General features: G+C 59.6%; 1 protein-coding gene across 1 annotated transcript in view; it reads left to right on the forward strand.

The window, feature by feature from the left end:
* The window catches only part of TNS1 (tensin 1), a 69,467-nt gene that overhangs the window by 11,121 nt on the left and 34,207 nt on the right, over window positions 1–24,139 (forward strand). The window contains 14 exon segments of the mRNA XM_030951899.1: window positions 11,824–11,862; window positions 14,002–14,043; window positions 16,795–16,844; window positions 17,132–17,303; window positions 17,660–17,710; window positions 18,222–18,344; window positions 18,642–18,706; window positions 18,828–18,911; window positions 19,030–19,142; window positions 19,805–19,865; window positions 21,243–21,318; window positions 21,456–21,585; window positions 21,957–22,022; window positions 22,576–22,737. Coding sequence (XP_030807759.1) covers window positions 11,824–11,862; window positions 14,002–14,043; window positions 16,795–16,844; window positions 17,132–17,303; window positions 17,660–17,710; window positions 18,222–18,344; window positions 18,642–18,706; window positions 18,828–18,911; window positions 19,030–19,142; window positions 19,805–19,865; window positions 21,243–21,318; window positions 21,456–21,585; window positions 21,957–22,022; window positions 22,576–22,737 — 1,234 coding nt within the window.

Raw genomic sequence — 24,139 nt, forward strand, 5'->3', positions numbered from 1 at the left:
GCCAGTCCCTGGGCCTGGCCAGGCTCCAGCCTGCCACACAAGGGCCCAGCAGTGCTGGGGGAGTGGGGGTGCTGGGCTGTGCCAAGAGGGGAAACTGAGGCACATTGCATAGCATGAGGCCAAGGGGTCTAGGAGTTGTCCCCCCAGTGAGTCTCCCTAGGGAGCTGAAAGTGTGCATTGGAGCCATGCCACACACACGTGTTTGTGTGCCTGTGTATGTGAACGTGTGTGTGTGTGACTGTGTGTGCTCACAGATGCATGCACGAGGGCATGAGGTGCAGGAAATGCATGTGTGTGCAAGAACATCCATCTGTGTGCGTGAGCACGCTACACACACAGGCAGGTGGTCACATGCATGTGCTCCCAGTTCACTGCCATCCATCCCCACTGGCCTGGTGCCAGGCCTGGGTTGTTTTTCAAGTGCCCCCTGTGATGGGACTCCGGGGGGGCAGGTTTGTCCATCATTAAACCGGGGGCTGGAGCAGGGCCAGGGCCGGGCAGCGAGGCATGTCCCGGCCAGAGCAATCGCTCCCAGTGCCCGCGGCGGTGACGGGCCCTTGGATGGCTGCAGAAGCCATGGCAGGGGGTGGTGGTGGGGGTGAGGGGATGTGCCACCCCTCAGCTGGTGCTGGGAATACCCCCTGCTTGTTAAGCAAGCCAGAACTAGGAAGGGAAACTGAGGCAAGGCGTGGTTGGACACTTCCAGGAAGGCTTGACCCCTGGTGATTGCCACCCTGCAGCCATGCCCTGGCCAGGGGCCCTGGCAGTGTTGGGGGGTATGGCCAAGCTGTGTACTGCAGGTTCCTGGGGGCTGCAAGGAGGGGACATCCATGTCCCAGCTATGGAAGACTCTGTTTATGTGCCTTGTGGCTGCACGGTCCCTGCTCCCTGCCCCAGCCACTCTGCTTCCTCCCCGTGCTCTGAAGGGATGATGTACTGGTCACAGGGGAGCTGCCCGTCAGGTCCTTGCCCCTGATGGCCCCGTTCAAAGCCACCCCCCAGTGCTTTGGCACAGGTAATTAGCAGCACCCCTGGTCTCCACAACAGAGGGGGCGGGGCGGGGGAGGGAAGGAGTGGAGCAGGAATATGTCCTTGACCCCGGTGTGGGCACAGCTGCGGTGGAGGGATGGGGAGCTGTGGGGTTCAGCCCTGCCCCGGTGCTGTGCCAGGTCCTATTTGTGTGGCAGATCCTGGAGGGGGTTTTGGTTGGGTTTTTTTTCCTTTGCCTCTTTCCTTTTCCCCCTTCTTTACGTCACTGCCCAAATATTCGGCCTCTCAGCTCCGGTGGGGGGCCGGCTCCGCTGCTGGGAGGACTTGGGGCCCTTCCCTGCACCCTCGGGGTGCTGCACGGAGAGGATGGGCAGGGGAGAGGGGATGCTGACACTGCTCATGCTCGCTGCACTGCTGAGCACGGGCCAGGACTGGCCTGGGAGGTGTCAGATGAGGCAGCAGGGACCACCAGCCTCCCTCCTTGGCAGCTCCTAGGGCTGCATCCATCTTCCCAGAGCCCTGTCATGGTGGGAAGCAGGGTCCAGGTCCACCTTATTTCCCACTGGTTTTCTCCCTTCTCAGACCAGTTTGCATCCCCTCCATGGCCGCTCCTCCTGATACCTGCCCTGGGAAGGGTGCTGGGTCCCTGGGAACTGCCAGGACCCTCCAAGAGGTGGCAGTGATCTCAAAACAGCTGAAAAGTGTGGCTCAAGAGGGGCTCTACAGACCCTGCACTGGGGCTCACCTCCTGTGTCCTTTAATCCCTGGAGACGAACCATACCTGGGTGCCTGGTCACCAGGTCTCCTTTCTTCCACTGACATCTGGGGTAATGGTGCTCAAGGGTGTTTGTTTTGGGTCACGGAGGAGCTGTTTCATGTGAGGGGTGGTTTGTCTGGGGGGCTGGGAGTCACTGGAGCCACTTTGCAGACCGCTGGACTTGCTCCCACTGGCACTTTGACCCTATGGCTCTGGGAGATACTTTGGCAGCTGTAGTTCAAGGATGTTGTCAGGACTTCTCTGGCTGTGTCCTGTGAAAGGGACACGTCATGTCCCCAGGGGACAGTTCCTGTCACTGCCCCGGGGACCAGGACAGGAATGAGCTATCAGTACCCTTTGCTCACCCACTCATTTCCATCCCATTCAGTTGCTGATACTTTCCCATCTGGCCCCAGCTCTTCTCTGCTGATGTTTCCCAGGGCCTGGGAGCCATCCTGTGGCCTCCTCCTGAGGAGTTTGGGCTCTGGGGCCTGTGCAGGGGTCTGTGCTGGAGCTGGGCTGGGGTCCATGCTGTGCACTGCTGGTGCAGGATGTTCTTTGCCCCTCCATCCTTGTGGCAGCACTCCCATCTTTTTGAGATGCCTGGTTTTTGTGGGCTGTGGGGATGGTGGGACTTGTTTAGGGGTGTCAGTGGATCCTGGCCATGGGGTTTTGTCTCTAGAGTGGGGGCTGTTGGGATCTGACCCTGTCCTGTTGGGTGCTGGGGAGGGCAGAAGGGCTGGCTGGTGCTTGCCTGGGAGGGGGATGAGGAGATGCTCTCTAGAAATGTTTGGCTCTGGTGCTTTGTCCTTGGCAGCAGGAAGGGTCCCCACAGCGCCTTTTGGTGCTCCCATCCCATGGCACTGTTGGGTTGCTGTGGAAGCTGAGGCATGGGGGGACTGGGAAAGATCTCCTTGAGCTGGAGTGTACTCACAGGGGTGGTGTCCCTTAGGGGGCTTGCAGGTGGGCAATGGGAGAGCCCCTTAGCACAGACCCCTCCCTGGTGACTTTTGAAGGGGTGGTGGGGTAGGAGGGGTGTTGGGGTCCTGCACCGCTCCAGCTGAGCCAGTTCCAGCCTTTTGGCTGAGCCCACGGCTTCAGGACGGAAATGCAAACAGGAACGGGGAGGCGTTGGGTGAGAAAATGTCAACAGCCCTGGGCCGGCTGCCTGGCTCACCGCCTCCCTGGCCAGCTCGCCACTCTCTGGGCTGCTGCTGGTGGGCTTCCCCTCTTTGCTGGGGGATCTCCTGGCACTGAGCACTTGCTTGTTCAGCAGGGCTGGGGCTGGGTTGCCCCAGAGGCAGCAAGGGAGACCGGGGCTCCATCCATCAACATGCAGCCCCCCGAGGAGGAGGAGAAGGAAGGAGGAGGAGGGGAGACAGGAGGAAGGCCAGGGGGATGCTGGGCACACTCCAGGTTTGGGACAGGCAAGCTGGGACTGGCATGACCTTAGGTGCTAAGGGACAGACGGGGCTTTTCCAGCATTTTGGCTTTGATTTTTAGTCGAGAGGCGGGCTGATAAATCTTCACATCCTCTCCAGCGCTGGGGGTGTGGGACACCCAAGGATCATTAGTTGGGCACTTGGTCCCGCATATGGCAGGGGGGCACCAAGTTGTGCCAGGGGGTGCCAGGCAGGCCCCAAGCAGGGCCCCACACACCAGTCCCTGCCACCCCCCGCCAAGGGCACCGGGACGCCGGTGGCGTCACGCGGGGCGATAAGGCCCCGACCCCGCTGCACCCCGCCGCCCGCTGCGGCCCCTCCGCACCGGCTGCCCGGGGCTTGGGAGGCGGAGGTGGCCGAGGTGTGGGGGGGATAATTTTTTTTTTTTTGTCGGGGGCGGGGGTCTGCCCACCTGCCGGCACCCCTACCCCAGGGCCAGCTGCTCGAGTCAGGCTCCCGGTTGCCTTTAAGGGCGTTTTTGGGGGAGGCGAGGGGAGCGGAGCGGGGCCGGACTTGGAGCGCGCCGTGCAGCTGGGGAGAGGGAAGAGGAGAAGAAAGAGGGAGAAGAAGCGAGAGAAGGGAGAGGAGCGGTGGAAAAAGTCGACCGGGACCCCATTCCTCCCCAGGGCCGGGGCCGGCGCCCCGGGCTCCCCAGCCCCCGGCCGCCCCGGGGGTGCGGAGGGGAGCGGGGAGCCGGCGGGACCTCCCCGCGCCCCTCCATCGCCGGGGTCCCGCTTCTGGGGAGCGAAACCCTTCGGCTCTCCCCCTCCTTCCCTCCCCTCCCTCCTCCCTCCCTCCTTCCTTCCTTCCTTCTCCAGGCTTGGCCCGGGGAGGGAGGGGGGCTCTGCCTGCAGTCTGCCTTCACTCCTGCCCGCCCGGGCGACGCCGGGCTCCCGCCTGCCCCCCGCGGCCCCTCCGGCCGCCCCCCGCGCCCCCCGGGCCAGGTGAGGCTGCGGTGCCGTCCCTCTCGGATGTAGGCAGGCGAGACCCCGGATGGATTTCGGGAGCGTCATGAACCAGGTACGGGCGGGAGGTGAGGGCGCAGGGTCCCCAGGCCCCCCGGGCGGGAGGGTGCTGGAGGGGGTGTCATCTCTCCCGGGGGCGGGGGCCACGCGTGATATCCGAGCGGTGATGGGGTGGTGCGTGGAGGGGGGGTGCTGCCCCCCGGTGTTAGGGGGATCCGCAGCTGTCTGTCATCAGAAGGGGTCTCGGGGTGCGGGGGCTTGAAGAGGGCGATGCGGTGCTCGCAGGGAGGAGGGCTCGGGCAGGGGGCTCGGGCCGGTTTGCTGCCGGCAGGGACCTGTGAGCGGCTCCGGGGCCGCGTCCCCCGTGCCCCTCTCCCCGCCTCGCCAGGGCCGGTGACTCTCAGGGTGCTCCGGAGGGGGACACACAGGCGCTGGGTTCTGCGTCCCCCCCTGGCCTCCCCGAAGTGCGTAGGGACACGTCCCCGAGGAGCGAGGAGTGCGCGGGAAAGCGGGGTCCGCCCCCGGCACCCCGCTCCCGCCCCGCAGCCGGGGGGGCGATGCCGGGCTCCTGTCACCCCGCGGGGAGGACACCGTGGGGGGCTGCCCCGCGGCCGGGACACCCTGGCAGCCCACGGGTTAACCCCCCCTCGCCGGCGGGACCGTCAATGGTTAAACTCCGGGTTAATGAGTGGCGAGGCAGCCCCGGCGGCTGCCAGCCCCCCCGGCCGCCCCCCCCGGGCAGGGATCCCCGGCCCCTCGGCGCCGCCGGGCCCGCAGAGGGTTAACTCCGTCAGGGCAGGTCCCAGCGCAGATGTTTTTGGGCTGTGCTGCTGGGAGAGGAAACGACCGAGCGAGGGAGGCATCAGCCCGCTTGCGTTTAAGGGGAAAACAAGGGAAAAAAGAGAAGTGCTCCGTTCCCGGGCGCTTGAGCCCGCTCGGCGCTGGCGTCAGCCCTGGTGCGGTGGGTGGGTGACTCCGGTGTGTGTGCTGGGGGACAGCTGGCAGGGACACTGGGGTGACAGTGGCTGCACCCCCTGGGTGCTCATGGCACTTGAGTCTGGGCGTTCTGGGGGCATCCAAGCTGGAACCTCGTGTTCCTACAGCATGATGGCACTGGGAAGACAGCGTGTGTCCTGACTGGAGCCACCCCCAGGGAAAGTGTATCGGTGGGAAAGGAGCCTCCAGCTCTCACCCGCTCTAACGAAGCCTCTTCTTAGTGATCCTGCTGGCCGCAGGCAAGGTGCTGGGCCTTGGAGCTGTGCTCTCCCATGTGTCCTTCTGGGGTCTCGAGTTGCAGGGGGATCCATTTGCTTATGCCCTGGATAACCCTCCTTGCTTTGCCACTATCTGCATTCTAGCCTTGTGAGAGCCCATCCCGGGGGTATCTGGTCACAGTGCCAGCAGACCCTGATCAGCATTGGAGCTTCCCTGAAGGGTTTTGGGACACAAGAGAGAAAGCAGTCCCACAGCACAGCTCCTGGGTAGGGGGAGTGTATGTTTGTCTCCACGTCTCCCTCCTATTCCCTCATCTCCTCAAAACTACGGACTGGGGGGACACCAGTTTTGGAGGTGCTGCTCAGCATTTCAGGTCCCCTGTAGTGTTTTCAGCTCTGTCCTGCAGGGTGAGGACACAGCACAGACTCCAGTCTCCCTCTGCCTTGGGCCTTTGCTACTCTCACAAGTAGGGCTCAGTACTGGGGGGCTAAGACCCCTCGGGGCAGCCAGAGCTTATTTTGGCACCTGAACCACCCCTCGAGGTGGGTCCCAGACCCATGGGCACTGGCAGATGCTGTGAGGCTGCCAAAAGCGTGCAGTGGGGTCTGAGTGCACAGAAAAGGGCTTGCCTGATGCTCGCCAGAGTGGATCTGTGGGAAGGATCCTGCCCTGGGCTCAGGGTGGGGCACAGCCTGCTGCCAGGCTGGTGTGCTGACCAGTCCCACTGGAGTGCCCATGCTCCATGTCAGAATCCATTTGTTGATCAGTTCCATGTGAGAATCCGAGCGCTGGCCAGTCCTGTGTGGGAATCACTGCTCTGGCCAATCCTGCATGAGAGTCAGTGCTCTGACCAATCCCCTGTCAGAATGCAGGGCTTGACCAGTCCTATGGGACAGTCTGGCGAGTGATTAATCCCGTGTAAGAATCCATGTGCTGGCCAATCCTGTGTGAGAATCCGTGCATTTACTGATCTCGGGTGAGAATCCACGCACAGACCAGCCCCAGATGAGAATCCAGTTGCTGCCCAATCTCATGTAAGAATCCGTGCATTGACCAGTCCAATGTAAGAGCCTGTTCATGGACCTGTCCTGGTGAAACCCCCTGCAGCAGAGTCTGTCCCAGCCAGTCCTGGTGTGACTCTGTTCCCTGGTGCAGAAGCTGCTCCCTGGCCAATCCTGGTGTCTGGTTTGGCTCTGGGGAGTCGGTGAGGGGGTTGGGGAGTCCTGGTACTTTTTCTGGAGGAAGTCTGGTGCAGAGGGCAGCAGTGACCCCATGCTCTTCCTTAGGCTGGTTGTGGGGTCCCCATGGCTCTGGGCTGAGGGGTGTCCCCGCAGTGGGGTGGCAGCACACATGTGTGGTGCTGGGGGCAGAGCAGGGCAGGGCTGGGGCTGTGGGGCCAGAGCCAGGCAGGCACGTGCTGGCCCGTGGGGCTGGATCCAGACCTGCTGCCTCCAGATGTTGCCTTTTTAGGCACTGGAGCACAGCACATCCCTGCCTGTGGCCGGCCCTGTGCCGAGCCAGCGCCTGCAAGCAAAGTAGGGACAGTTCCTGTGCCGGTCATGTGGAGGCATCTCTGTCCTCCTCCTGACCCCCAAAAACACCCTTCTCTCCCCAGACAGAGTCAGGGATGCTACCTTCTCCCCCTTCCCCTCATCTGCACTTGGCAGCACTGAGGCTGATTGCTGAAACCGCCCCGGAGCCGGGACCTGCCCTTATTTGGGTGAAACCAGGGCTATTTTGGTGCAGCTGCCTCCACTGCAACCCCTTGAAGCTTCTCTGTACATTGTTTTTCCTGTCCTGTCCCATACCCCTGTGCCAGGGCTGCTGGCCAGGCCAGCCATGGGCTGCTGTGGGCTGTTACTGTCCCAGTGCGCTGTGTGTCCCAGGGTGTCATGGGGTGCCAGGGGTGGCCCCCGTGGCCACTGTGGGGTGGAATGGCTGGTGTCCCCTGTGGCATTTCATCCCTGATTTGCAGGGCTGTGTGTACTGGGTAACCTCTGTCCTGGTCCTGCTGCCGCCTTCCTGGCGGGGATGGGCCACAGGGCGGCTCCTCATCAACATACCAGGGGAGAGACAGGAGACAGCGTTTGTCCCAGTTCAGGGGACATCCTGAGTGATGGCTCTTTGCCTGGTGCACCTTTTGGAGAATGGTCTCTGCTCTGGCACGGGTGCTGTCCAGGCATCCAGGCATGGAGAGGATGGCAGAGTGACAGTCCCTGACCCAGCTGCAGGGTGGGCTGGGGATGCTTGGAGGGAAGCTTGGGAGCGGTGGGACCTCTGTGCCCCAGCATCAGCCCAGTCTGACTCACCCTGAGCCGCCGGCCAAGCCGCTCCCTGCCCTTCGGCGCTTCTGCCAGTTACCCCCACCCGATGGAAGAAGTCCCAAAAGCAGCACCCCTGGGCACTGGTGGGGGCAGAGAGGAGCTGTAGGGTGCACGGGGTGCTGCCTTCTCCCAGGGACCCCCGTGCCAGGGGTCTGGGGTTCTGTGTGGCTGCCCTGTGCCTCACACGCCGGGGCTGTGCTGGGCAGGGTGGAGCTGGAGAGGGGGGGAGCGGGTGTGCATGGAAACATGCCGTCCTCCTGCCGGGGACATGTTGCATAAACAGGAGTTTTGCCAGAGCTGCAAAAAATGTGAGGGCAGGAGCAGCCAGCACGTGGTGTGGGCAGAAGGTACCTGACCCCTGTGCAGGGCAGGGGGGTGACCACAGCACAGACACCGCAGTCCCTTATGCCTGGCAGGGGAGAAGGATGCTGCAGCTGCAATGGGGAGCAGGGGTGCTGGAGAGGGAAAATCCTTCCCCAATATCCCCAGTTTGGTGCTGCCAACCTGTCCCCCAGAAGTGTCTTTTGCTGTGAGGTGCCTGATGGCAGCTCACACTGCCCCACATGGTGGCTAATAGAGGGCTCCGCAGGGCTTGGTGGCTGTGGCTGGGCTGGAGGGACTGGTAAACAGCGGAGAGGCTCTGGGAATGGCTGGGGAAGTTGCTGTGGCCTGTGGCTGTCCCTGGGATCCCCTTCACTGGAGTCAGGGTCTCGAGGTGAGCAGAGAATCGTGGGGTGTGTGGGGAAGTGATTCACAGCCCAGCTGGGATGTAAGTGGCACAGAGCTGAGATGAACTTGCTTGGGAGGAAGTGGTCCCTCCCTCATGGGGTGATGTGGGACCCCACGAGGTGGGATCACATGGGCTGAGCAGGCATTTTTGCTGCCCAAGCATTGTCCTGTGGGATGCCAATGTGGCCACTGAGTCACATTCCTCTTTGACCGACTGCATTTCCAGACCACAGGGTGGCTTGGGCAGAGGAACCACTTACAGGTCTGGAAGGAGTAGGGTGCCTTGATGTCCTCTCTTGGGGTCCACATTCTTTCTAAATAGTGGGACCATGAATCTGGCTTGCTTTGGAAGGGGCTGGGATGTCAGTGTCCCTTTTGACAGCGTGTCTCCAGCTCAACCACACCAGCTGGGCTGGCTTGCCAGCACCTCAGTGCCTGGCCACAGGAAGCATCTCTGGTGTGCGGGGGTCTGTGTGAGGGCCAGGGTGGCTGGTGCTGCGTCTACTCCTGGCATAGCAAGGGTCAGCACCAGCCCGGATATCGTCCAGCTCCGGAATGTTTATCGGAGCTCCTGGGGAAGGGAAAAACAAAAACCGCCACCCAAAGGAAGGGATATGCGTCAGAGATGGGCCTGGATCGCCCAGCGGCAGCCGGCCGGGCCATGCTGTGGGCTGTGGGCCAGTGCTCGCCCGGCTCCAGCAGCCCGGCCGGGGAGACTCCGGTGCTGCACTGATCCAGCCCGTTCCAGAGTCGCAGCGCCCCTCCATGGAGGTTTGTTTTCCCCCAGCCCTGCTGGCATCTTGCAGGTTGGGGCTACAACCTATGGTGATGCTCTGCTGGAGCAGGACCTGGCAGTGCCCCTGGGCACTTCCATGGGTGCAGGGGTTGTTATCCCGAGGGAGGAGAGGGAGAGGAAGGAGGTGCTGAGGGAGGGAGGTGTGAGCAGGGGTTGCAGCATGGAGAAGGCTCTGAGGTGTCTCATCCCTGGATAGGAGGTGGATGTCTGCATTCCTCCAGCCTCACTCAGTTCTTGTGAAATGGTGCTGAAGTCCTGTCGGGATCTGAGGTGCAGAGGTCAGTCCCTCAGCTGCAGCTGGAGGGGTTAGGAGGAAGAGGGATCTCATGAGCTACTCTGCACTATGGTGATGTGGCCAGGGACTGTCAGGGGTTTGCCAGCCAGGTGTTTATTTCTGGGCTTGAACATGTCAAGGGTGTCGAGTTTCTCTAGGTATAGTGACAGCTGGTGATGAGCGAGGGAGCCCATCATCGCTTTGCGGCGGAAGGCTGCAGGGTGTGCCCAACCCTTTATGAGACATCAGAGACTCCTATCACTCCTGGCCACGGGGCCTCATTTACTGGGAAAGTGATTTTTCTGCTTGGCAAAACTCGGGTCTCGAGGCAGCAGCTCGTGGGATGTGGCTGCTGGGAGGGATGGGGCTGCGACCTGGGGGGCCGAGTGGGCGGGTGGGGGGCCATGGGGGGCTGGTGGGGTGGGCGGCAGCCCTGCTGCGCCTCGTTCCTCGCATTCCTGGGCAGGGCTGCCGGGCGGCGGGGTCGGCGGCGGGGGCCAGCCGGCAGGAATGCAAACACCGGAGAGGGGGAGAAGAAAGGCCGCTGTGTCTGCCACGGCAAAGCGAAGCCTGGACCAGGGGTGTGCGGGTCCCCCTGCCTTTCCCACCCCTCCCTGCACCGAGGGATGCAGGAATCGCTGAGGACAGAGATAGTGGCTGTTCTGGGGGTCGCTGCAGGGCTGTACAGAGTGATCCTCTCGCCGGTCCTGTGGGGCAGGAGGGGTGCTCACACACCTTTAGGTCGGGAACTGGACTTCCCTAGGGAGGGGTCCATTGTCTGGGACAGGGTCTTCCTTCTTCTTCTCGAACTGGGGGCATGTTTGAGCCAAGCTTAAGAGAGGGAAACAGCTTTACATTCCTGCAGTCCTTGTAAAACTGCCTTTCTGGGATGCGAGAGTGCCGTACAGCCTGAGCTGCTGTCTCCTCTGGATGGGAAGAGTGGTGTCGGGTGAGCACAAGCCCGTATTACACATCAGAGAATCCTTAAGGCCAGGGAAATGCAACCCCAGGCACCCCAGTTTTTTCCCTTTTCCAGCCAGAGGTGCATTTGTAGCCTGCAAACTTCCTCATGCTGACAGTAGAGGAGGACTGGGCATGGACCCTACCTGGCTGTGGGACCAGTGTGTCCCATTGTGGGGGAGCTGCGCATTTCCCCCCTTCTCTGGCCCTGTAACTGGGGCTGGGCAGGGGTCAGGGGCGCTCGTTGAGCCATCCCCGGGGGAAGAGCACGGCGGCAGCGTGCGGGGCACGGTTCGGCACAGCTCTCGCCGGCTCGGTCCGCAGCAGCGGCTTGCTGCCGCTGCCGGAGAACATTCCAGGGAGGCTGGCGCGGGGCCAGCGCCGCGGGGCAGGGAAAAGGGCCTTTTATGGAAGCGTTTCTGCATTAGAATAAAATCATAATAATAATGCGCAGGGGAAGGGAGCGGGAGGAGGAGGAACCCCTGAAGAAAACAGTGAGATGGGATGGGAACAGGCTGGCAGCTGGGGAGGGGAGCAGGCACTGGGCATCGTGCTCTGGAGACCAGGATGGGATGGGATAGGGGTGCTCCAAGTGGGGTGCTTGGGGCAAATCCTTCTTTTTATGGCCCGTGGCAGGAGAGGTGGAGTGGGGTGCAGTGGGTCCCCATGCTGCCATGGTAGGGGACCAGCCCGTGAGTGGTGTTTGCCATCTTGGCTCCATCCTGGGATGGGGCAGGGGATGGCTTACTGCGGGTCACTGCTCCTGGTGGGATTTGTAGAGGACAAAATGCCCCGAATCACACCCTCCCACTACTGCTGGCACCTCTGGGCCAGCACAGAGCTGGAGTGCCTGTGCCCGCTGCCCCAGCACCTATGAGGCACTGCCTCTCCCACCCTGGCATGCTGCTGCTTGGGGTGCACACAAAACCCAAGGTTAATTGTCAGTAATTGCCGCTGGTAATTAAGGTAACAATAGCTGGGCTGTTCAGCTGGCGACTGCAGGAGCTCACGAGGCTGGGCTGGGGTTTGTTCCAGGAGCTGCTCTTGGCACCAGGCGCCCGCCCTGCGCTGTGCCATGCTGTGCTCGCCATGCCCACCCGCGCTGGGGCTGTCCTGGCTCCCTGGCCAAGGGTGAATGGCACAGCTGCCATGGCCATGAGCCTGCTCCCACTGCCAGCCTTGATTTTGGGATGATGCCTTTGCTCCTGCCTGGGGTGGCAAGGCCATGGATCCATGGATGCCCCTGTCATTTCCTTGGTTGGGTGCTGTATTCCCTGTGGCATGGGTGGGGGGTGAATGCTGCATTCCAGCCTCTTCCGGGGCCCTGTGTTGGACGGGGACTAATCCTGGCTCTCTTCTGCTTCCTTGCAGGCTGTGACCCCCTGCTCCCCCACTGGCAACTATGAGCTGGTAAGAGACACCTCCACTGTGAGCCAGGGTGACAGCCAGGGCTCTGGGGATGCTGGAGCATCCTGCTCTGGGTATGGGGCTTTCTCTGTCCTGGGGCTTCAGGATGTGAATCTTCCACCCTCAAAACCACGTGGGTCCTGAGCTTGGGGTAAGGGCACCCCCATTTTGGTGCTGTTCCCCCCGCCATTGCTGGCTGAAGGGCATCCCACAGCTGAGCAGCAAAAGTTGGAGCAGCCTAACTATCACAGGACTCCTGGAGCTGGAGCTTTCAGAGAAGAGAGGCCTGCAGGGTTGCTGAGAGGGACAGGCAGATAGGACGTGACCATCCAGGGCTCTGGGGTCCCCTGGCCTTCCCTCCCTGGCCAGAGCTGGCGCGGTTTCTTGCACACCCGGAGATGGCTGTACCAGATGTGCCTTTGGCTCGGGGCGCCCAAGGCCGTGCCTTTGAGCTCTTGTTATTGTCACCCTCTACTATTGTCTGTCCTAGGGGCCTTTAGTAATCTGCTGGGGCCAGGGCGACGCAGGCTGTTCCCACCCTGTCCTCTCTGGACACAAGGAGAACAGCTGGATGCATCATCTCCGTTCACCCTGTCCTGGGGAGAGTGGGTGGGGGGCACTGAGCAGACAGCCACAGTCCTTTGCCACACTGCCCCAGGCCATGGCTGGGCTCTGGGGGCACCAGGGCACTGGGATGTCACCTGGAGCAGGGCAATGCCCAGCAAGAGGTTTGGGAAGCATGACACGAGGGTGCCTACCAGGCAGCATCTTGCCAGCAGAGCAGCTCCCCTGCCCCGTCCCCAGCCTGGTGGTGCCGTGGCAGCAGGCAGAGCAGACACGTGGCAGCAGGGAGACTGGCATAGCCTGGGGCCGGTGCAGCAGCCCTTCCTTTTTGCTCCAGACGTGTGCCAAGGCTTGCTGGGGCAGGCGCCGGGGAGAGGAGGCCCTGGCAGGGTTTCAGCTCAGGCTCGGCAGCCTGGCAGTGCCGCAATATCCGTGCCTCACATGGGGCCCTGGGCTGGGCAGGGGTCTCACCTGAAAAGGGAGTGTAGGGGATGACCACCTGCGAGCTCTGAGGGCAGTGTGAGAGCCCAAGTGAGTGAGGGCACAGGGTAGGAGTGGAGCATGCTGCCTGCTCTGGGGCCTCATGGTGGTTATCTGCCCTGGGTTTAATCTCTGCCTGCACCCCTCACCCCTGCCAGCCTCCTTGGGCACTTATCGACAGCAAAAATATGTTGGCTTCAAGCTGGGACCGTTACTGTGGCTTTGGGAGGAAATTGAAAGGGTTTGCCCTGCCTCATGGATGGAAATGTCTGCTCTGGCCCTGCTGCCAAGAGTAAAGCAGCCTGGTTTTGGGGGTGACCTCCAACCTCCTGGTCCCAAGACTCCCATCTGGGGACCCGCTCAGCTGGGTCCTTTTGCTGTGCCACCCCCAGGCACCACAACCACCATTCCCAGACAGAGATATCTGTCTCCTGCTTCCAATATTTGGGGTCCAGACACCTTCCCCCACCCCAGGAAGTTAATTCCTGTCCCCAGCCTCATTTCAGAGCTCTTTCCAGTGGCATGTCACCAAATTTTCCCCTGTTTTGAGCCTCTCAGACCCTGGCTCTGCTCCCACTGGGGTCCTTCACTGGCCCTGTGGGATCAGGCTTATCTTGGGGAGCTGGTCCTACTGGTGTGGTGGCCAGTTGCCAGGCTGGGCGTGGGACTGCACTGGGCTTGCCCTGTTGTTTACTTCCCAGCTATAGGGTCTGACCATGCAGAATCCATCTGGAATCCCAGAGATGTGGGGGGCACCAGATGCCCATCATGGAACAAGCTCAGGGTTTAGCGAAATGGTTCCCATTGGCAACAGTGGTCAGTGCCAGTGGTGGTGGCTGAGAGGCAGGATGGCAGCATCCATGGTACTTGAGTATCCCAGCTCTGCACTTGGGTTTTGGGGGATTCCCAGCCTTTAGGAAGAGAGGACATGTTGGCAGGCAGGGAAGGGAATGGAATGGTGGTGCATTTCCTAGGAAGCACCAGAAATAGCCAGGAGGAACTTTTGACCCTGGCCTTGCTCTGTGTGTGTGTGTCCCTCTCTCAATCTCTTCTTTCTTGCTTGCCTTTTTCTCACCTTCTCCTTGCTCCTGTCTGCAGCCATCCCTGGGGGAGAGCATCACCAAGCAGGTAGAAGTCCTGGTAAGTGTAACCAGTCATGGAGGCTGATCACTGCCTCAAGACCTCTTGGGCGGTCACTCATACCGGTCCCATTGCTGCAAACACTCCCTGCAGCCAAAATCCCTCAGCCTGGAATGCTCCTGTAGTTTCCCAGTGTACCTGGAACCTTGAAGTCCTCTCTCCCAGCTAGCCAAGGTGATGGTGGCCATGCCAAGGACCAAGTGAGATGCCCAGGGTTGGTGGCAGAGGCGGTGGTGGAGCCCAGCATACTGGGGGCTGAGGCTTTTGCTGCAAAGCTCACTTTCCTGTCGTGGAGCTGGGGATCTGTTATTTAATCTGTGGACATGAAATTGCTAAGACAGTGTAGACAAATGCACTGCCAAAGTCAACGAGGACAGCTTCCCCCCCGCCTGCAGCCAGCTTGCTGGCCTCCCTGAGTGTTGGGGCTGGGACCCAAGGGATGGAGGCATGATGGTTCCCATGAGGAAGAGGATGAAAGCCTTCCTCACCTGAGATCTGGCTTTGCCTAATCCCTTTGGTTGTCCAGGACATGTTTCCAGCCCTGAGAAAGAGCATCCTCAGGAAAATCCAGTTAGAAGCCTCCTTTGTTGGCTTTGCTGTCTTTGCTGTCTTTCAGGGAAGTTTCTTGATATTTCTGAAGCCTTTCTTGTGCCTTTCTTCACCCTTTCCAAGCAGAAGGGACCTGCAGGTTTTGGGTGCTGCCAGGAGCTTGGGGTCATGCCAAGCTAGCTTGGGACTGGAAGGCACATTCTTGATGGGGTTGGCAGAGGGATCTTCAACCCAACAGGACTGGGACCAGCCTGTCCTGTGCTGGGCTGGACTGGGTTATACTGGTTTGGCTGGAGTCTCTCTCCACAGGGGACGTTTGCAAGGTCTGCCAGCCCAGTGGCAGGCAGGAGTGTTTAATAACAGGAGCACAGCTCCTATCAGCTGATTGCAGGCTGACTCTTCCTCGTGCAGGGGCTGGCAGCAGAGACACGGCTGCGGCTGGGGGTGGGGAGCATGGCAGAGCCCGGGCAGCAGGGCACAGCTCAGGGGCTCTCACCAGGACAGGGGACACTGCAGGGCCCTGGCTGTGGGCACCCGCTCTGCCGGGTCTGGAGGGTGTCAGGAGCGAACCTGCCGTGGCGTGGAAATGGATTAGCAAGGGGCTCACTGCTATCCAGGTATGGGGAGGGACAGGGACTCTGGTGTCCCCACCTTGCTTGCCCTCCTGTGCCTCAGTTTACCCATGTGGGAGCTGGGGGTGATTCCTGGTTTCCCCATGTCAGCTCTCTGTTGGGAAAGGCTGTGGTTTTGGGAAGCTGCTGCAGTTGGATGGGGTGACATGGACTGATGGGGCTCTCCTGGCTGGTGGGTGTGGGACCCCAGAGATCTCTGTTAGGGATGTTTGAGGGATGTTTGTCCCCCCCTCACAAGCCATGGTGGGGATCCCATCCTGATCACTGGTGGGTGATGCAGGGATGAGCCCATATTCAGGTTCAGGCTTGTTTCACGCACCTTGGCTCTCCCAGGAAAGATTTTACCTCTCTTTTTGTTGCATTTTAACTCCTTATTTGCCCTCAGCAATGCTGGGGATTTCCTGGGATAAGCAGGCAATTTGGGACACCCCGAGGAAATACTGTAGGGGGAATTGTCACTGTTCAAGCACCTCTGGGCACTGAGGCAAAGCTGCTGCCTTCTGGAACTGCTTTGGCTGGGAGGGGTGGCATTGTCCCCAGGCCCCAGGGTTGCTCTGCAGGACAACTTGAGCTTGAGAGGGGCATGCAAAGCTGGTGGAGGGTGACGCTGGCTGTCCATGGGAGCAGCTCTGGGACTGTGCTGGGTGGGCAGAAGGTGGCAGGTGAAGGATGTCAGGGAAACTGCTCTCTCACCTCCGCCTGTGCCCTTTGGTGTGCTGGTTGTGGGATGCTGTAGCCCTGAGGAGAGTAGCAGCAGTCTTGCAGCTCTGGGGACCAATGGGGCATCCCAGGAATCAGCTGAAGGATGTATCTCTTATTCCTGATCCTTCCAGGCGTGTTGCCTGCGTGAGATGAGTCTTTAAATGACTTCTGCTTATTAGCTGGAGATACTAAAACTAATGAGGTGCGAGTGTGTTTTTCCTCAGCGGCTTTTTTTGGAAACCCTGCTTTGTTTTTCGGCTGGGGTCACAAAGTCACAGAACAAACCGGCTGCAGATGAAATTTTCGAGGCCGGAGAACATGCATAAATAGAAGTTTCCTGCTCCAAGAGCTCAAACATTTCCTCCAGGCGTTTGGCTCAGTGGAGCTGGGGCCAAAGCAAACTGTCGTGCCTGGCTGGCTCCTCGAGGCCGCTTGGGCAGCGAACCTGCCCCTGCTCCAGGCAGAACCAAAGCAGCTCTGTCCCGCCAGGTGTGCCCACAGCCTGATGGAGACAAGAGGGACTTGTGACATGCCTGAGCCTGTGTCCACCCACTCAGCATCCTCCCAAAAGGTCCTCTGGGACCTTTTGGCAAGGCACTGGCCCCACAGTGTGCATGGTAGCTGGCCCCAGCAGCACTGGGGTTGTGAGAGTTGGGTTTTGCACGTGGGGTATGTCAAGCTGCTTGTGGCATTGGGATGCTTGGTGGGCTTTGGAGACAGCGATATTTTGGGGGTGTTAGGATGCTCAGTGCAGTGTGATAGAGGTGGGATGCTTTGGCAGCACCATCACACCCAGGTCTAGCAAGACCCCTGTGCTGGCTGTGGCTGGGTCATGGCAGTAACTTGCTTCTCCTCTCTGGTTCTTTAGGATGCCACAAAATCCCCCAGGAGTGGGCAGTCACGCTGCAAAACATCCAGGTACTTGCCTCAGTTTCCCCTTCTGATGACTGTCTCTGCTCTGCCTGAAGCTCCCTCCCACTGAGACCTGCTTCTCCAGAGGTGCTATACCTGGGAGATGCTCCAGTGAAGAAGACACAGGAGTTATGACCCACTATCCCCAACCTGGGGATACCCCAAGAGGACTGGGAGCAGGGGACAGACTGCAGGCAGCTGTGTCCCCATGTGTCCCAGCCTGTATGGCAGGGTGGGGAAGGGTGTCTGTGTCCCTTCCCTGTGCCTTGACAGTGGTCTCCTTCCTTTCCCAGAAGCATGAGCCTGACTGCAGCCATGGAGAGCAGCTGTGAGCTGGACCTGGTGTACATCACGGAGCGGATCATCGCTGTCTCCTACCCCAGCGCAGCCGAGGAGCAGAGCTACTCCAGCAACCTCCGTGAAGTGGCCCACATGCTCAAGTCCAAGCATGGCAACAATTATGTGGTGAGGGGCACAGCCAGGTCCCTGTCAGGCTGCTGGAGGAGCTGGGGTGCTCAGCTGCTGGGGATGGGCACCTGCATAGGATGGATACTGCATCCTTGTCTCCCCATCTGGGCTCTGTTGAGGGAGGGTCTTTGCATTGTGCTGGATAGATCTTTTTCTTCATGGAAGATTACCAGTCCCTTTCAGATCTCCTGGGAGTTTTTGGTCGTTGTGTTGCCGTGTGGCAAAATGTTACTCAGGGTAATGTGTCTGGGGAAGCCTCTCACAGCAGGATTTGGGAAGGCTTTGGGGCGAGGGAGAGGTGGGGTAGCAGCAAGGAAGATGTCCTCTCACTCTGTTTTTCATCTTCCCTCAAGCTTTTCAACCTCTCTGAGCGGAGACGTGATATCAACAAACTTCACCCCAAGGTGGGTCACAGCTGTGAGAAGCAGGGAGGTCTCAGGGGCCTCAGGGCAGGCCTGTCTGCAGGACCAGCTTTCTGCTACAAGATGTCTAGGGGAAAAACAGCCACCTTTTCTATTCTATCCAGCTGGGGAAAACCCTGACAAAAGCACTGAGACTTCACACTGTGTTTGTGGTAGTTCAGCTTGGCTCCCATTACCGTCCCAGCCCTCCCTTCTCAGCCCAAAACTGGCTGTTTGTAATCTCCTGGAGACCTCCCTAAGGCATTGTCCTCATCCCTCTGATAGTGGGGGAGTCCTCAGAAGCTGAGCCAAGTAACCTGGGGTGAGTGGCCTGAGGCCTGGGATCATGGTGGCCTCCCTGGGCCGGGGGTCTGGGCAGTGGGGTTGGGGATGGGAGGGTGCATGTCAGAGCAACACAGTAATGCCTACCCTGCGTGCAGGCTTTGCCCCCTGGCAGGCTGGGAACTCCACAGGGGCATGCCTGTGACCCCAGGCTGTTTGTTCCCCTGTTCAGGTGCTGGATTTTGGATGGCCTGACATGCACACCCCTGCGCTGGAGAAGATCTGCAGCATTTGCAAAGCCATGGACACGTGGCTCAACGCAGCGGCACACAACGTGGTGGTGCTGCACAACAAGGTGGGCAGGACTGTCACTGGGGCACAGCAGTGGGGCACTGGGGCTCTGTGGGGCTGCAGGGATTGGGCTGAGCAGCCTCAGAGGCTGAGAGATGTGGAGAATGCGGTGGTTTGTGGTTTGGGGTGTGGGTAGGTGTCAGCACATTCATGTAGATTGGTGTGTCTCTAATAAGGGTTGGGGCGTCTGTGGGCTGGTGTGTGCTTAGAGGGATCCCTGTGTGCCTCTGTGGGATGTCTGTGCCTGGGTGCTCACAGGCCCTGCTGCCCCCCTGACACCCCTTCTGCTGTGTGCCTGCAGGGGAACCGTGGCCGGCTGGGGGTGGTAGTGGCTGCCTACATGCACTACAGCAACATCTCAGCCAGGTGAGAGAGACACGAGGTCCTGGGGTGGCCCTGGGGCTCACTGGTGACCTCCATCCCAGTGGTGCTGAGGTGCTGGTGCCAATAGTTTCCTTCAGCCACATCTGCCCTTTCATGCCCACAGTGCTGACCAGGCTCTGGACAGGTTTGCCATGAAGCGCTTCTATGAGGACAAGGTGGTGCCCGTGGGACAGCCATCCCAGAAGAGGTGGGTCCTGGCATGCCTTTGCAGGCTGGGTTTTTCCCCGTAGGGTGGTTGGATGCAGGGCTCCAAGGTGGATGTTCCTCTGTGGGTTCTGCCCCTGAGCTGCCTGTCTGCCCTCCAGGTACATCCATTACTTCAGTGGGCTCCTCTCTGGCAGCATCAAGATGAACAACAAGCCCCTCTTCCTCCACCACGTCATCATGCATGGCATCCCCAACTTTGAGTCGAAAGGCGGTAGGTGCCCCCATCTGCTTCCTGAGCCTGCCTCTTCCCACACCACCATCCCACACTGCCTGACCAGGCTTGTCCTCCTTGGCGGATATTTTCCACCATTTCCTTGGCAATTTGAATTTCCCTTTTCCTCCCAGAGACTGTTCAATCATAATAATAAAAGTGCTACCCTTTTCTGGCAGAGGTGCCCTCAGAGGATGCCCTCCCGATGCTGGCCACTAACTTGAGCTGTGGGGTGACAATGTTTTTCTGACAGCTTTTCCAAGGGTGGCTCCAGACTGAGGATTGGGATGCAGTACCCTGTCTGGTGCTGGTACCTCACCCAGATCATCATCCCAGCCCTATCCCCAGCCCAGCACTTGCACTAGGTCCTACAGGACCCAAATTGCGAGGGCTTTGCACTATCCCCAGCCCAGCAGTTGCCCTAGGTCCTAGAGGACCCAAACTGCAAGGGCTTTGCCCTTTCTCAGCTCATCCACAGCATCCTTTCTGCCCATTGCAGATGTTGCCCTTGGTCGGTGTGGGCTGGCTGGGGCAGGGAGCGGCTGTTTGCTTTGGCTCCCTCCCTGTTTGGATTTCTCCCCCGTGACTAATCCCTCCCCTGGCCCCTCCGCCCAGCCGGCTAACAGCAGTGTGCCTTTTCTCCCCGCCTTGATGTCTTCCAGGTTGTCGGCCCTTCCTGAAAATCTACCAGGCCATGCAGCCCGTCTACACCTCGGGGATCTAGTAACTATCTCCCCTCTATGGGGCTTTCCTCCTGCCCAGCATGGGGGGCATGGCAAGCGGGGGAGGATGGAGGGGATCAAGGACAAATCCCCTGTGCTCTTGTGCTCTGTGCTTATTAGTCCGTTTGGGGGCCAGGGAAAAAAAAGGGGCTCCCTTTATTTTGGCGGTGGTAACTGGGTGTACTGGGCCAAACTGGACCCTTGTGCTGAGAGGGCTGTAGTGACTCCGTGTATCAGCAGAGGGAGCCTGGGGCTGCCGGAGCCTGGGGCTGGGTGTCCCTGGAGGGAGGGAGGAAAGGGACAGAGACATCTGGGAGATGAAGGCACCCTGGGAGATGAAGGCATTTCTTCTCTCCCTGCTTACAGAACTGCTCTTCCTGCCTGGATTAGTCCTCGCAGATCACAGAGTGTTCTTAGTTGGAAGGGACCCACAAGGATCATTGAGTCAAACTCTGAAGTAAAAGGCCCATATGGGGATTGAACCCACAACCTTGGTGTAATTAGCGCCATGCTCTGACCAGCTGAGCTAATATCCTTTCTTTATCCAAAAAAAGATTTTCCCCTTGTTTTAATCTCCCTACAATTTTTTTCCGATGCTGATCCTGGGAGCAGGCACTGGCAGAAGGAAGGCAGGAGTTGATTTCTCCAACCTCCACAACACTCTGCCAGTGCCACATCCCAGTCTGGGTGGGGACCACTGGCTCCTGGTCTCCCTGGAGGGACCAGAGCACCTCACCTCTGGGATATTCCCATCTCAACCCCCAGGACCGGGATCTCACTTCTGTACAGCCTTGGGTCCCCGTTAGCTGAGATTTACTGCCATCCCAGCCTTGCCTTTCAGCTTTTAATAGACTGTTTATGGGATGCCTGTAATAAACTCCAGGTTTATCTTGCCTGTGAAATCCTACTCCTTTCTTCCCTTGTTCCTCGCTGCTGACGCCACCGCCCGTCGGCAGCCTGTCGGCCGTGCACCAGGAGGGGAGGGCTTCCCACAGGGAAACTGAGGCAGGGAGAAGAGTCTTCCCAGAGATTTCTCCCTCTGTGTCCTAAGCCCCAGTTGAGCCATGGGAGCCACGTGGATGACTGATAGCCCAGCCTCGGCACTTGGAACCTGGGCAAACCCTCCCACCCAGCAGTTTTTGCACCCTTGCTGAGCTCTGCCTCAGTTTCCCCTTCCCGTCCTCCTTCCACTGGGAATGGGTGCTCCTTGAGGTGTTGGATGGGACCCCCCTCAGTCACAGGGAGGGTGAGCTTTGTGCTTTGCACCTTTTCTGCGTGGATTTGGGTGGAAGAGCTGGTTGAGGTGGTGCTAGGAGTTTTCTGGGGGGCAGGCGTCTCTGTACCACAGCTCACATCCTCCTGCTGTTCCTCTCTGCAGCAATGTGCAAGGAGACAGCCAGACGGGCATCTGCATCACCATTGAGCCTGGCTTGCTGCTCAAGGGCGATATCTTGGTAAGGATCCTCAGCTCAGCTCCTGGCGTAGGAAGCATACAGGGGTTGTGTGGTTGCCTTGCCTCAGGACCCCCAGATTCCCTCTTGTCCAGATCTGGGGGCTTATCCTGATGGCCCATCCCTGTTTCCCTCTGCAGCTGAAGTGCTACCACAAGAAGTTTCGCAGCCCTACCCGTGACGTGATTTTCCGTGTGCAGTTCCACACGTGTGCTGTGCATGATCTTGACGTCGTCTTTGGCAAGGAGGACCTGGATGAGGCCTTCAGAGGTAACTGCCCTGGCACTTCCCTGCTCCAAACTCCCTCATCCTCCTGCCCCTGGAACTCTGGTATCATCATGGGGACATCTGGGCACCCATCCCAGATCCACCCCCACCAAAACAGGGCACCCCTGCTCCATCTGCAGGGTGTGGTGCTGCTTGGGAAGTGGTGGCACCATCATCCCTTTCAGTACCAAAACCATTACTGCTGCAGAGGGGCTGCCTCGGGTTGTTCTGGGGGCTAAGATGCACTGCCCCATGCAGGGACATCCCCTAGCAGCTCCCAGCCTCAAGCTGGTCTGCAGGCATGTTTGGGGTGGCTGGCTGCTACTGGAGCTATGGATGGCAGTAGTCCCTTTATTCTGCTCTCTCCTTGCCAGATGACCGCTTCCCTGAGTATGGGAAGGTGGAGTTTGTGTTCTCCTATGGCCCCGAGAAGATCCAAGGTATGGCTGGCTCAGTGCCATGGGGTTTGGAGGTGGATGCTGTCTCCTTTCCTTCTCCTCAGCTGTATCCCCTGCTCCCCCCTTGTCACCTCCACCTGCCCCATTGCAGTCCCTTTGTCACCAGGGTAGGGTGAGGCATTCAAGCAGTAAGGCTGATCTAGGAGCACCTGTGGTTGCCCTGTCTCTCTCACTTTCTTCCCCAGGAGGCTGTTCTCCAAAGCCCTTGATGGCCCAGGAGAGATGGAAGGAATGTTTGGGAATGAAGGACTCCCTTGCTCAGAAAGCCCAGACCCATGCACACTCACTGCCAGTCTGTGTGCTGGTCTCTAGGCAATCCCAAAAGCCCCAGGCAGTCTTGTACACCTTGTTTGTGAGTCTCAATGTACATCTTGTGCTCATCCATCTCTTGGTGCTGCCTTTCCTACAGGAGTCCCCTGCCTTGCCCTATGGCTCCTGCACTTTTTTCCTTGCATGCTCTTTCCTCCACCTATTCCCTCATCCCATCCTTGCTGGTTCCATTGTCATCCTACCTGACCATCCTGCCTCTTTCCAGGCATGGAGCACCTGGAGAACGGGCCCAGTGTTTCTGTGGACTACAACACGTCTGACCCACTCATCCGGTGGGACTCCTACGAGAACTTCAACATCCAGCGTGAGGACAGTGCAGAGGGGGCCTGGGCTGAGCCACCCCTGCCCAGCAAGCACCTGGAGAAAGGTTAGGGCTCACAAGGTGGTTGGCCAAAGTGTCCACATGGAAATAGCCCCTACCCCAGGACAGGGGACACTGCTGGGCAGTGGGAGCTGCTGATGGGAGCAGTGTGGCCATGGGATGGGAGAGCAAAATCTCATGGACTTTGCCTTCTGCCACAGTGCCAGAGAGCTTAGGCTCTTCTTTGCAACAGTTAGCTGTCAAAGTGCTGTTTGTACATGCAGAGTCCAGCCCTTGTTTATGCCCCAGAACTTTAAGAAATCCAAACCCCATGTTTTGCAGGACCATTAGGTATCCCAGCTGCAAGCGTGGCAGGATGTAGATGTACCTTAGTTACCCCTAGGAGATGAGGATGTCTTACTGGCCTTTGGGAGTCTGCTGCATCTCTCAGAGCTGGGATAAGCCCTTTGAGCACCCATTTTGTTGCAGCAAGTTGACTGCTGTCACCCACTTGGCAGGAATGGGCAGTACTTGTGTGTCGAAGGGTGGTGGGCCCCTGTCCTGGAGGCAAGGCCACCCGTGGCCAAGCAGATGCCTGGGCTTTCCTGGCCAGATCAGGAGAGACATCCCTGGAGCAGGGACAGCTGCAGTCCCTGATGTCCCTGAAGGTCACCAGCTGCTTTGAGTGGGAGCAGTGGATGGCGGTGCTCGCACTGGGGGCTCTGGGTGCCTAGGGTGGCAAGAGTGTCTGTGCTGTGGTGGTCACATGGAACCAGACCTGGGGCGGCTCTGTGGAGCTGGCACGGGCACTTGCCTTGGCACAGGGCAGTAAGCAGGCAACTCGTGATGTGCAGGCTCAGATGTGGGCTATGTGCAGCCTGGGGAGCTGTGGGTCCAGCCTCAATCCAGCAAGACTGCCTGGCAGTCCCTCCTGTCTGCAGAGACCTGAGTGCCTCATTGCATGTGTTCCCCTCTGACCCTGGGCCAAAGTTTCTGCACCCCAGCCCCTCACAGGGGTGCAGGGGTACCCCAGGACTCATCTCTGTACTCTTGTGGGGGTCTTGGTGAATATTGGGGCTGCAGAAGTACCCCAGGGCTCCTCTCCATTCCCCCTTAGGGGTCTTAGCAGGTGTCAGGGCTGTGGAGGTCCCTCCATGCACTGACTGGGCTGTCCTCTGTGCCGGGAAGGGTGGCAGTAGGGAGCGAGGGCACCTTGAATTTGTAAACACTGTCCCAGTTTGGAGATGATCCGGGACTGTGCAAGGGTGAAGCTGTAGGCAGAAGGCTGCCCTCTGACCCGTGCCAGCAGAAGCAGCTGCAAGAAGCCCATCTGTAAGGGGTCTTTCCCAGCTGTCCCACGGGGCACTTTGAGCAGTGGTGGTGGGAGTCAGCTTGAGGGGCTCCCAGCTTTTTCCCCTCTCTGTTGTCACTTTTTCTCTTTTTCAGCCTGTCCCAAGCCAGGATGGGG

Source organism: Camarhynchus parvulus, chromosome 7, assembly GCF_901933205.1.
Source record: "Camarhynchus parvulus chromosome 7, STF_HiC, whole genome shotgun sequence".
Lineage (NCBI taxonomy): Eukaryota > Metazoa > Chordata > Aves > Passeriformes > Thraupidae > Camarhynchus > Camarhynchus parvulus.